Source organism: Rhinolophus ferrumequinum, chromosome 22, assembly GCF_004115265.2.
Source record: "Rhinolophus ferrumequinum isolate MPI-CBG mRhiFer1 chromosome 22, mRhiFer1_v1.p, whole genome shotgun sequence".
NCBI lineage: Eukaryota > Metazoa > Chordata > Mammalia > Chiroptera > Rhinolophidae > Rhinolophus > Rhinolophus ferrumequinum.
In genome coordinates, this window is record NC_046305.1 from 19,441,669 (window position 1) to 19,453,834 (window position 12,166).

Below are 12,166 nucleotides of genomic sequence, written 5' to 3' on the forward strand. Positions count from 1 at the left end.
GCTCCTGAGCAAGTTACTTAATCTCTCGATGCTTCAATTTCCTCATTGATAATGTGAGAATAATAGCACCTACTCATTGGGCTACTATGTAAAATGTGCTAACTTAGATAAAGTGCTCAGAACAGGGCCTGACTCATAGTAAGCACCATATAAGTGTTTACTATTACTACTCAACAAATATTAGCTATATAAAATGAGGACTTATGTATTCTCGTATTTTGAAAACAAACCCAAATTATTTAAGTATGTGTTAAGGCCTGCACGCTGAAAGCTAGAAAACATTGTTCAGACAAAGAGCTAAATAAATGGAAGATACATATATATGTTCATGGATCAGAAGACTCAATATTACTATCAATTCAGAAACTGACTGACATTCTCCATTTAATCCCCAGATCTGGGTAGGCATGTTTATAGAACTTGATGAGCTGATTCTAAACTTTATATGGAAATGAAAATAATCTAGCCAAAAAATTTTGAGAAAGATAAAGTTAGAGGACTTAGACTACCTCATTTCAAGACTTAGTATAAAGCTACAGTCAACAAGGCTATGTACTATCAAAAGAAACAAAAGCGCATGTCTATACAAAGACTTGTATACAAGTGTTCATAATAACTTTATTCATAATAGTCAAACACTGGAAACAAACCAACTGTCCATCAACAGGTGAATGGATTCACTGCAGTATAACCATATAATGGAATACTGGTCAGCAATAAGAGAGAATAAAAACACACAACATAGATGAGTCTCAAACACTCATGCTGAGTTAAAGAAGCCAAAACAAAAAAAATAGTGCATACTGTAAAATCCCATTTAGATAAATTTCTAGAAAATACAACCTAAACTATAACAGAAAGCTGACCAGTGGTTGCCTAAGGTGGGGGGGTAAGGAGAAGGGACTGACTGCAAAGGAACATGGGGAAACTTCTGCAGTGATAACTGTTGTGGTGATTCAACAACTATCGATAGATAGATAGATAGATAGATAGATAGATAGATAGATAGATAGATAGATCTATATATATATTTGTCCAAACTCATCAAACTGTACATTTAAAACTGGTGCATTTTATTGTATATAAATTTTGCCTCAATATAAACAAAATAAAGTCATAGGGCAACACTGTCTTTTAAATAAAGGCATACCTTTTGCTATCCATACTTATGGAAAGAATGCAGGCAAGAATCACCATTCACTTAATGTTGTTGATAAATCTATATTACAATATAAATACACTATTACAGTGTTACTCAGCATGATGAAACAACCAAAAATTGTTAATGGTTCTTTTATATTTCTGTCTCCTTCAACTAAAGACTTAAAGGAAACCTACAAAATAATTTGTGAATTCTGAACAGAGGTAGTTATTTTACATAAAAATTAATAAGCATCACAGAGTTTAACTAGGAAATCTGTCAAACAAGCTTGTAACTGGCCAGAGGTTGTCTAAACCTGCCAGGTTCCAGAGAACTGTAAGAAAAAAGTATAAAGGAGATTTAAAAAGATGAGCGTTCTTATGCTACCCAAAATTTAACAATGTTACTTCCAATGATTCTAATTCTACTCCTCCATAAAGATCAAGAATATAGAGATTATTCCTTAAAGCTAAAAGTAAATCAGAAGTAGGAAACACAGAAGGCATTCCTAGTTTGTATCTCATGGAGTTCTCTCAGGAGAGCACTACTTACCTGGTTAATTCTCCTGAGGAAAGATGGTTTTCTCCTTACACCTCAAAAAATAATAAACATTTTACTTGTTTTATACTATTAAGCACAGTTATTTTTTTTAGTATATCTCCATGTTGACCCTCAAACATTAAAATTAAAATATGTAACATAAGGAATAAATGAGGACAGAAACATTTACAAGGAGAAACAAGGCAGTGTAAGCAATTTTCAAGTTCAAAAACTACAGCAGTAATATATAGCATGCATATTATATGGATTTGGTTAGTTCAAAGGCAACGTTCTACTTTACGTTCTAATTTATGTTGTCATAAAAGCTCAGTAAATAGTTCACAGCTTAAGAAAAAATTTTTAAAGTCTGAATTGGGTTAACCTTCCCTTTTGTGAAGAATAAAAGTAATTACCATTATCATTGCTCCCTCTTCCAAGTTCCCCACCCATTCATACGTTCAAGCCTTTCTGGGCTCTCTCCCTTCCACCTATCCCTCTCCTTCTATCCCACCTCTCACTACCTATCTTAATTGGTACAGGCTCCCTGATCCCTTGAACCAGAAGCAATCTCTATCTTGTGAAATCCCACAGCTCGTTCCTATAGTCTCTTATGACATTTAATACTTTCTATCTTGCACTATGCTTCTTCAAGTCCAGTGAACTCTCTTCTACTCTGAGTATCCTTGAAAGGAAGATCCATGCTTTTTTCAGCCTTGTATCCCTCACAGCACTTAGTGCCTGGAACTAAACACTTATTCATCATGTCGCCTAGAGTAGAGAGGAAAACATTCAACAATGTTTTTTAGGCACTATGTGCCATGCACTGCCTTTGGTGTTATAAAAGGAAACAAATACCAGTGATACAGACCTGCTCTAAATCTACTGGAAACCCAGACATATAAACAGTAATACAAAAAAAAATGTGGCAACTGTTATAATACAGAATGAACAGGGTGCTATGAGGGAAACATTACGTTGAAAATCATTCTAATTCCATAAATTATATTAGGAAACTAAGTCTAGATTTTTGAAGGGCCCAATGACGACAAAGATTTTAAGAGTGGTGTAATAAGGGCCCCTTAATCTTAAAAAAATTTCTTACACAACCTACAACTAACACTACACCTATACAGGGAGCAGCAAAATTCCCTCTATTCTCAGTACAGTGCCCTGCAATAGCCGGGCCTGATCTTATTATCTGTAAATATACTTGCTCATCCCGTCTTCTCACATTTGGTTCAATTCTGCACCATTTCCATATACCTCATGCCACTCCCATATCCCAAACTCTGCTTCTCTAAGTCTACTTCATCTTCAAGGTTCTTCTCAAGGCCTCCTTCCTGAGCTCTCTATCACACGATTACTATATCCTCCAAATGTATATCATATTATTACTATACCAGTACCTCTCTTTTTTTAACAACTGATGATAATGACAAAGTTAATTCTTAACCTTTTATATAATTTGGAGTTAAGCAGAAGTGGCCTCAAATCCCAGATGTGCTACTGCCTTGCAATGTAAAGCTGGGTTATGAAACTCCCTTGAACCTCAGTTTCCTCATCATTACAATTAGGATTCAACTGATGATGTGTACAAAATGCCTCATATACATACATACATACTCATACATACATTACATACATATAGATATATTTAATTTTATTATTCTTATTTTTCAAGAAGGGAGATGCAAACTCTCTTTAAAAGGAGCAAAAGCAACGAAACATAAAGTGGGTACTACAAATTGGACCGATTAGTTCACGTAAAGAAGACTCACAACTTTTAAATGTGCCCTCAAGACAACTCACACAAGACATCGTAACTGGAATTTCTCATGTCTCCTACTGTAAACCACGAAATACTAAAGGCCAAAAGACAGACAAAGATCCTAGGCTGGTGGCCCTAACACTTGACATCCTTCTCTAAGTCTGTCTGCCTCAGCGCAATCCTGACGCTGTATGAACGGTGGAAACAAGAAATATCACCCATTACATAAATCAAACAATACATAAATTATTTCTTGAATCTGCATTATCCCTCGGAAGCGAGCAAAACTACTTCTGCAAATTTCAGCCTCAGAAGAGAAAATCCAAATGGGATGGGGGCTGAGTCATGAATTAAAAGTCAGCGATCTCTGCTCCACCCTGGAATAAGGAACCCTACCGCCACCTTCCCCAGTGGAATCCCAGGCATCCCACATCCAGCCCTACCCCCGCCTTCCTGAAGTCCCCACCTCCGACGCAAATCCCGGCCCACCCAGTGCCCCTCTCGGTTGTGACCCGGGGTCAGGTACCCTCATAAGAGGGTCCCCACACCAGCCCGTCCCAATTCAGGCTCCTACCCCCGCCCGACACCGGCACTCACCCGGGCGGTAACCTTATACACCGTGTAGCCCCTTGGGTGTCGCTGGGGCTCGGTGACAGTGTAGAAACGGGCCAGGTCGGCACCTCGCTCCCGGGTAGAGCTCATCCTCCCGCCACCTCTGCCGCCGCCGCCGCCGCCTGCGGGGTACCATCAGGGTAACCCCTCGCCGCGGCTCTCCGGGTTCCCCAAGCGGCGGCGAAACGGCGAGGGGGCGGTGGCTCCACCAGCGCCACCGGCGCACAGCTCTGCTTCCGGGTCGGCAGAGGAGCTTCCGGGTCAGGCATCATCTTGCATCCTGGGAGAAGAAGATTTCATTTCATATTCTGAGCCGTATTTGGGCCTGGGCCCGGCACGTCGGCGAGGGTCAGGTGGTCGCACCGCCACTCTCGTCACTGAGGAGATCTGAGTCGTCCTCACCGAGTCTCGTAGGGCGCTAACTCTGTCACTGCTGTATTTTGTGACAGCTGTTGCAGCCACGACATACCGGTGAGAGCTTGGTCCTCCACAGCCCTACCCAGCCCTTGTACACGCTTGTTTGGAGTCCTAAAGGGGTGGAAGATGCGCTAGCCGAGCATCTTTCCTTCCCTACCCACGGTCTATCATTTTAAATACCCACAACATCTGAATTCTCGCAGACATAACCCGTCCTTCTAACACGAATCCCGTCCACCTGTCTACCTCCACAGCAAACCCCAACTCTTATCAATCTAAACATTTATTCCCTTAGATTCTAAAAGCGGAAGCTTGCGTCTGAAAGGAAAATAAATAAAAATCACACGACCTCTCAAAGCTCTAGTTTCAATTGATTGCTATCCACTGCTTGGCAATTCCTTTACCTTTCATTGATCAGGAGTCTCTCTCCATAAGTCATTCCACGTCTGCCATTTTCTTCAATCCTCTATTCCTCTTCGGATTGCCTCCCTACCCTTTGCAGTGTTGCCTCAAGTGGGCAACTTCTTTACAGGGGAAAAATTAAAAGGAGCCCTTAGTAACAATCCCTCCCTCTTCTCACATTTGTATTCTTATCTAATATGTAGACAGATCCCTACTTCATTTTTAAGACTAATCACTCCACCTGTGCACTGAAACCGACCATCGTTGGCAGACATTGTTCCATCAATGACATCCCAACTATGCTTTTTATGCCTGTAATCTCTTCCTCACTACCAGCTCCTTCTCAGCCTACAATGCCTAAATCTGTCATTTATTCATTAAATTTGAATTAATCACGTCCTACATGCCAGACATGTCAGTTACGCATTGGAGTTACAGAATCCCTGCTCTCAAGTGCCATCTAGTAGGAAAAAACAGTTAAGATACATTGTGACAAGTACGATGACAGATGTACATATGGAGTGCTATAGAGTACATCTAATTCAGAACTGAAGATTAGCTAAGCTTTTCTGATAAAGGGGAAACTATGGCTGACTCTTAAAACAAGAGAGATAGGAATTAGTCAAGCAATAGCAGTGAACTCCGGGGAGGAAAGAAAAAAAATTTTTTTTAAATATTTTATTGGGGAAGGGGAACAGGACTTTTTTATTATTATTATTGGGAACAGTGTGTACTTTCAGGACTTTTCCAAGTCAAGTTATTGTCTTTCAAAGTTGTGGGGGGCACAGCTCAGCTCCAGTTGCCGTTGTTAGTTGCAGGGGGTGCAGCCCACCATCCCTTGCTGGAGTTGAACTGGCAACCTTGTGGTTGAGAGCCCACGCTCCAACCAACTGAGCCATCTGGCCACCCAGCAGCTGAGTGGCAGCTCATTGACTTCATTCTAGTTGCAGATGGCGCAGCTCGCTGGCCCATGTGGGAATCGAACCGGCAGCCCCAGTGCCCAGAGCTTGCGCTCTAACCACCTGAGCCACCCTTCTCCCCAAGGAAGGAAAATCTGATTTCCAGAGTTGCCACATTATAATATTCAAAATGTCCAGTTTTCAACAAAAAATAATGAGCCATCCTGAAAAACAAGAAAACATGGCCCATACATAGGGGAAAAGCAATCAATAAAAACCATGCCCATGAGGAAGCCAAAATGTTGGTCTTTTCTAGGAGAAGATTTTAAATAAGCTATTTTAAATATGTTCAAAGAGCTAAAGAAAAGCATGTCCAAACTGGCCAAAGCCAAAACCAAAACTGGCTCAAGAAAAAAGAAAATCTGAATAGGCCTATAACAAGTAAAACTATTGAATCAGTAATTAGATAATGGTGATGATTGCACACACTTGCAAAAACACTAAAAAACCACTGAATTGTACACTTTAAAATGGTGAATTTTATGTTATATGAATTTTATCTCAATTTTTTTAAAAGTACAAGATATCACCTTAGAACTACAACAATGGCTAAAATCTTAAAAACTGACACTACCCAATGTTGACAAGGATAGGAGCAACTGAAACTTGCATAGGTTGCCAGTGGGAATTCAAAATGATACAGCCACATTGGGAAACAGTTTAGCAGTTTCTTATAAACATACTCGTACACATACCAGATGTCTCAGCTATCTCACTCCTAGGAATGAAAATATATGTCCACATAAAGACATATGTGTGAATTTTTATAGCAGCTTTATTCATAACAGCCCCAAAATGGAAAAAATCCAAATATCCACCTAATAGACTGTAGTACCAGAATGACTAAAGGTAAAAATACTGATAATAATAACAATTTCATTACCTGGATAGATACTCAAGAAAAGTGAATATATCCAATATAAAAAGACACACATAAGGAAGTTCTAAGCACTATTATTCATAAGATCCAAAAATTTGACACAACCCAAGTGTCAATCAGCAGTAAAATGGGTAAGTTAAAATGTGGTATAAAATCATACAGTGGAATGTACAGAGCAACTAAAAAGAATGAACTCCTGCTACATTTATCAACAAGGATGAATCTTGCACACATAATGTTGAACATAAGAAGGCAGACATAAGAGTACATATTCTATGATTCTATTCATATAAAGTTCAAGAACAATTGAAACTAATCTATAGCGACTGAAGTCAGAATAATGGCTCTCCATAAAGTGTGGGGTGAGGGGTAGTACGTACAATGGGTATTGCCTGGGAAGCACATGAGAGACTCTTCTAGGTTGCTGGAACAGTTCATACTCTGATTAATGGTTACATAAGCGCATACACATGAAAATATTTATCAAGCTCAATGTTTAAGATTATGCACTTTGTTGTATGTTGTACCCCAATTAATGTTTTTTAAATTTTTAAGGAAGTAAAAACTACCCTGGTCTTCCTAGCCTCCTCCCATCCATCCTTCATAGTCCCATTAAAATTATTCATTTTAAAACCATGTCATTACGTCACTCCTCTGTAAAACTCTTCAGTGGGTCCTGTTGCCATTTCTGTCGTAGTTTCTAGAATCCATGATGTCTGGTCCCTGCTCACCTGTCAGTCTCATTTCTCTGGGTTTCAGCCAAATCCTTTGCAAATTTGCACCTCCAGATCTTCAAACCATGTTTCTTTTGAAATCCCTACCCCATACTACCCCTAACCAGCCTCTGGAATCAGCCCACTCAAAGACTAATTTCTCTCTAAAGCACTCTTTCACAGCCCCTGTATTCTTTTTCAAGGAGAATTAGGCACTCCTTCCTCTCTGCTCCCATGCCTCTATCCCACATCTGAACTACAGCACCTGATTCAATTCATACAGGGTAGTGATATGTTACATAAGCTACCGTCTTTCCCCGAAAATAAGACCTAGCCAGACAATCAGCTCTAATGCGTCTTTTGGAGGAAAAATTAATAAAGACCCGGTATTATATTATATTATATTATATTATATTATATTATAGTATATTATATTATATTATATATTATGTAAGACCCAGTCTTATGTAGGACCCGGTATTATATTATATTATATTATATTATATTATATTATATTATATTATATTATATTACATTATATTATATACCCTGTCTTATAGTAAAATAAGACCTTATATTATAGTAAAATAAGACCTGGTCTTATATTAATTTTTGCTCCAAAAGACGCATTAGAGCTGATTGTCCAGCTAGGTCTTATTTTCAGGGAAATACAGTAATTTAGGACTGACATGTTTTTAAATCACTACATTGTGAGCTCCTTAAAGATGGGGACTATTCTTCACTGGTATTCTTACCCTCAGTATCTGTCACAGTGGCTGGAAGATAAGAGGTATTTGCTGAATGCATGAACTCCAAGGCGCTAAAGATTTTTTTCCCTGCCAATCTAATTACATACATTAAGTATAATTATTTGTTTTATCTTCTTCACCAAAGTCATTGACATATAACTACTGACCTGAGCTTCTGACCAGAATGAAATAACAAATGTTCCCATATTAAACTCATATATGTAATATCAGTCAAAAGCAAAGGAACTTGAGGTTTTAGTACATCTTTGCTTCCTTCTTGCATTTTCCTTCAATTTCTATTCGATTTTTCAAAATATTATAATAGCTCGAAGATTCCCGTAAATCTTTTTTGACATCTAGAATCCCAGACTTCTCAGATAACTCTTTATGAACTAAAGATTCATTAAAGAGAATAAAGTGATACATACCTTACACCTTGATGTTAGCATTTGTGAAGGATAGATACTGCTTCTAGCTAATGTGTAGTTTTGACAGGGGCAAAGTCAAAATACTTGGTAAACTTACCATCAAATAGTTATTTATTTATTCATCATGTAGACAAACAAAAGACATGGTTTTTCTCCTCAAATGGGTATTGGACAACCACAAAGAGTATTTTATTCTTTCTTACATGCAGCTTTCTCATGCTTTCCTCTGCTGTTCCATTTCTCAGCCGCTTCATTCTCCTCTGCGTCAAAGGAACTCCTGCTAAGATCTACTCTTGAATACCTTCCAAAAAAAGATAATTCTAGAAGCCTTAAAACAGACCAAGCCAGGCAGCAGGATCATTTGTCAGAGTTAAGCTCAATTCCACAACATCCACGAGCCTCTGCATTATAGGAACTCGCAAATGTGCAAAGCACCCATTCTGGGACTGAGAGCTGGGGAAAAGAAAGGGTTTAGGGGTGGAGGGAAGAGAACAGCTAACCTGAAGTTTATATCCTGACTACCTAGTTCCCCATCATTGTACCTCTGTTTTAAAAGGCTAGAGACCAAGAGTTCTTAATTTAATCAGCCTATACAAGCTTAGAAATAAATGAGAAATTCTAGCAAGGACTGAGCCCTGTAGTGTTTTAATCAAGAACCACTACAGAACATATACCCATGGAGGATTCCATTAGCTTTCCAGACTGATTTACTGATTATTTTAAGACCGTTAATTAAATCTGCCCTGTTCCAAATTAAATATTTAATTTGCCACCACTCTGGCAGGCTCAGATGTATTAATAATATTAGGCTGGAAAATTGAAAAACAGTATGAAGAAAAGAAGGGAAAGATTCCACAACCATCAGGAATTAGGAGACACTGCACCAGACTACAAGGTTCCGCAGGGGAAAGAACTATGTCACCATGACAACCTGGGATATTTTTATTGTGAGAGTTGAGAGGTTATAAAGAAATCTTTAACAGAATTTAGAGGTTCAGAGTGAAGTAGAAGAACATGTGTGGGAGTTGAGACACATTTCAAATTTAGATTTTAATCTTTATTTCTTAGCTTTTCCTTGCAATCCACACGTTGCCAAATCCTGTTTTTCTAAGAGCAAAACACAAAAGTAATTTTTATACCCTATATTTATATATAAATGTCATGTACATGTACATATGATTACGTAACTTCATTAATTGGGAGGTTTTCATTAACAAAGGATACAAGGTTTCTTGAAAAACAGGAAAAATTTATATCAATCAATAGTTCAAAATAGGTTATTAAACATTAGGATACGCATTCTTGGCTAAAAAACCTGAGAGTATTAAATGAATACCACATACATTGAATCTATACTGTATTACTTTTCATTTAATTTTATAACATTTTTATCTTGTTTTTAATTTCCTCTGACAGTTTCCCAAAGGGTCTGCATAAAGTTCTGTTCTATGTGTACAAGCGTATTATTTATTCAGTATATCATAGTTTATTTAACCAATTTTTTTTTCTGCTTTTACTTTTATTAGCATTTATTTGATGCTGAATTTACTCCCGGGCCTTAAGTTTTTGTTTCTTCAGTTTCTTCTGGGAGATCTTTTTCTTCTGAGCAACCTCCTCTTCTGGTTTAGGAATAATTTGTTCTTTTTTAGTGAGGATCATCTCAATGTGGCAAGGAGAGCTCGTGTATGGGTTAATCCACCCGTGAGCTCCGTAAGTCTGCGCTGCATCTTGGGAGCTTTGTTCACCTGGATGTGCTCAATGACCAGAGAGTCTACATCTAAACCCGTAAGTTCAGCCTTACTCTCTGCATTTTTAAGCATGTGCAGTAAATATTCTGTACTCTCTTTGGGCCAACGACCCTGCGTCCAACCCGACTGTTTGGCCTGGGCACACCTCCCAACTCCACCATTGTAATGATGGAATGGCACATATTGCTTTTGTAACGTGACATCCTTTAAATACTTGGTGGCTTTTCGGATATGCATATCCTGGATGGCCAGTTTCACGAGTGTTCTTAAAATGAATCTGTAGATTTGAACCTCTCAATTTACATGATTTTGTGGGGTTCTCTGGGTCAAGCGAATAGCGAACCATTTTCAGAGGTCACCTCAGGGCGCTTTCGGGAACTATTTAACCAATTTTATGTGTTCAAGTTTGTTTTGCATACAAAGTTGATGCAACATAAAACAATCCTGCCTCTGTGCGTCTTATAACAGATACTTCACAGCTATCATTTTATTTAATCCTCACAATATTTCATAAGCATTATTATCTCAATTTTTAGAGATGAGGTAACTGCAGTCAAAGAGGTGATATACATATGAGTATTTGCCAATGGCACACAGGTTGGACGTGTCAGGGTCTGTGCTAAAACCCTGATCTATGTGACTCAGGAGTCTTCCCATTTCCTGTGCTCAGTGTCCTCAAGGTTCTTGAGGCATAAATTTTGTACTTATAAAGAAATTGCTTCTGGACATTACATAACACAATATATTTGTACTTCCAGCTGAGATATACATCCTTGCACTGAAGATATCCTCTGCTTCATACACATAGCAATGAGAGATAAATATAAAAAGAGAAATTAAGAAATAAAACAACAATACTTACCTGGCAGTGGAGATAACCATGATCACCAAGGTGGTTTTCCCAGGGCGAGGCTTATCGCTTGCACTCCGGATGTGCTGACCCCTGCGATTTCCCCAAATGTGGGAAACTCGACTGCATAATTTGTGGTAGTGGGGGACTGCGTTCGCGCTCTCCCCTAAAAAAGAAAAAAAAAAAAGAATGAAAGAAAACAAAACAAAAACGACTAAGGTGCTCCCCTAGGAGAAATGGTTCAGTATTCACTAATTCAATGTTGGCAGTAGTTTTGTAGAACATAACTACCACAAGAAAGGGTAATCAACTATATTTATACTAAAGGAAAAAGTTTTCTTCAAATGTATATGATTTCCTTATTAACACAAGCCTTCCCAAAAAATTACTCCACTGCTCTCCCAAAGAGCCTATGTGCTCCTGCCTTCCAGTATCTTTTGCCCTTCTGCTCTCTCTACTTTATTCTTCCACACTTATATCTCTTGGAGGAGTCTCCACTTAAATAATGTTTTCCAAGAACCTAGAATCGTATACCAAATTTGATAGAGATGGACACACATGACAAACAACATACGTTTAAAAGTGACCTCTGCAGAAGTGTTCCTGCAAAATTAATTGCAAAATTCGGTGGCACCTCAGTTCTATGAGAACCCAGAGAAGGGCATTTCCCTACCTTGGGCATCCACCTTCCGAATTTCCCAAGGACATTGTAAAAGTACGCGAAAATAATTTTTTTTTCTTCTCAGTTCTCATACAGTAACCACACTGCACCCTCCCATATGCCTTAAAACTACTCAGCAGTTTATTTCTTCCTGTTTCTTTAAGACGCAGGACGGGTGTTTTGCCCTCTTCTGAAATGGCTGCCCATTCTTCACACGCTCTGCGCATGCTTCTTGAACGCAATTCAGGCTTGAGACAATTAAGTGACTTTCGCGGCGCAAGATGGGGACTTGGCCATG

The 12,166-nt window shown here is 38.6% G+C and overlaps 1 protein-coding gene, 1 non-coding gene and 1 pseudogene across 7 annotated transcripts in view; 1 reads left to right on the plus strand and 2 right to left on the minus strand.

Moving 5' to 3' along the window:
• RPS6KC1 (ribosomal protein S6 kinase C1) overlaps positions 1-4,317 on the minus strand; it is a 138,366-nt gene extending 134,049 nt beyond the window's left edge. For 2 of the 6 annotated variants that reach the window (XM_033093397.1, XM_033093398.1), the window contains exon 1: positions 4,047-4,317. In XM_033093397.1, the coding sequence (XP_032949288.1) occupies positions 4,047-4,151 (105 nt within the window). In that variant the 5' untranslated portion in view covers positions 4,152-4,317. The remainder of the gene's footprint in view (positions 1-4,046) is intronic. The other 4 variants (XM_033093400.1, XM_033093399.1, XM_033093396.1 and 1 more) reach the window with 3 other exon arrangements.
• A 5,579-nt stretch (positions 4,318-9,896) lies between these two features.
• Positions 9,897-12,011, minus strand: LOC117015019 (60S ribosomal protein L17-like; annotated as a pseudogene).
• LOC117015475 (U1 spliceosomal RNA) lies at positions 11,212-11,376 on the plus strand. The gene has a single exon (XR_004421717.1). It is a non-coding gene; the product is annotated as a U1 spliceosomal RNA (small nuclear RNA).
• Positions 12,012-12,166: the final 155 nt, after the last annotated feature.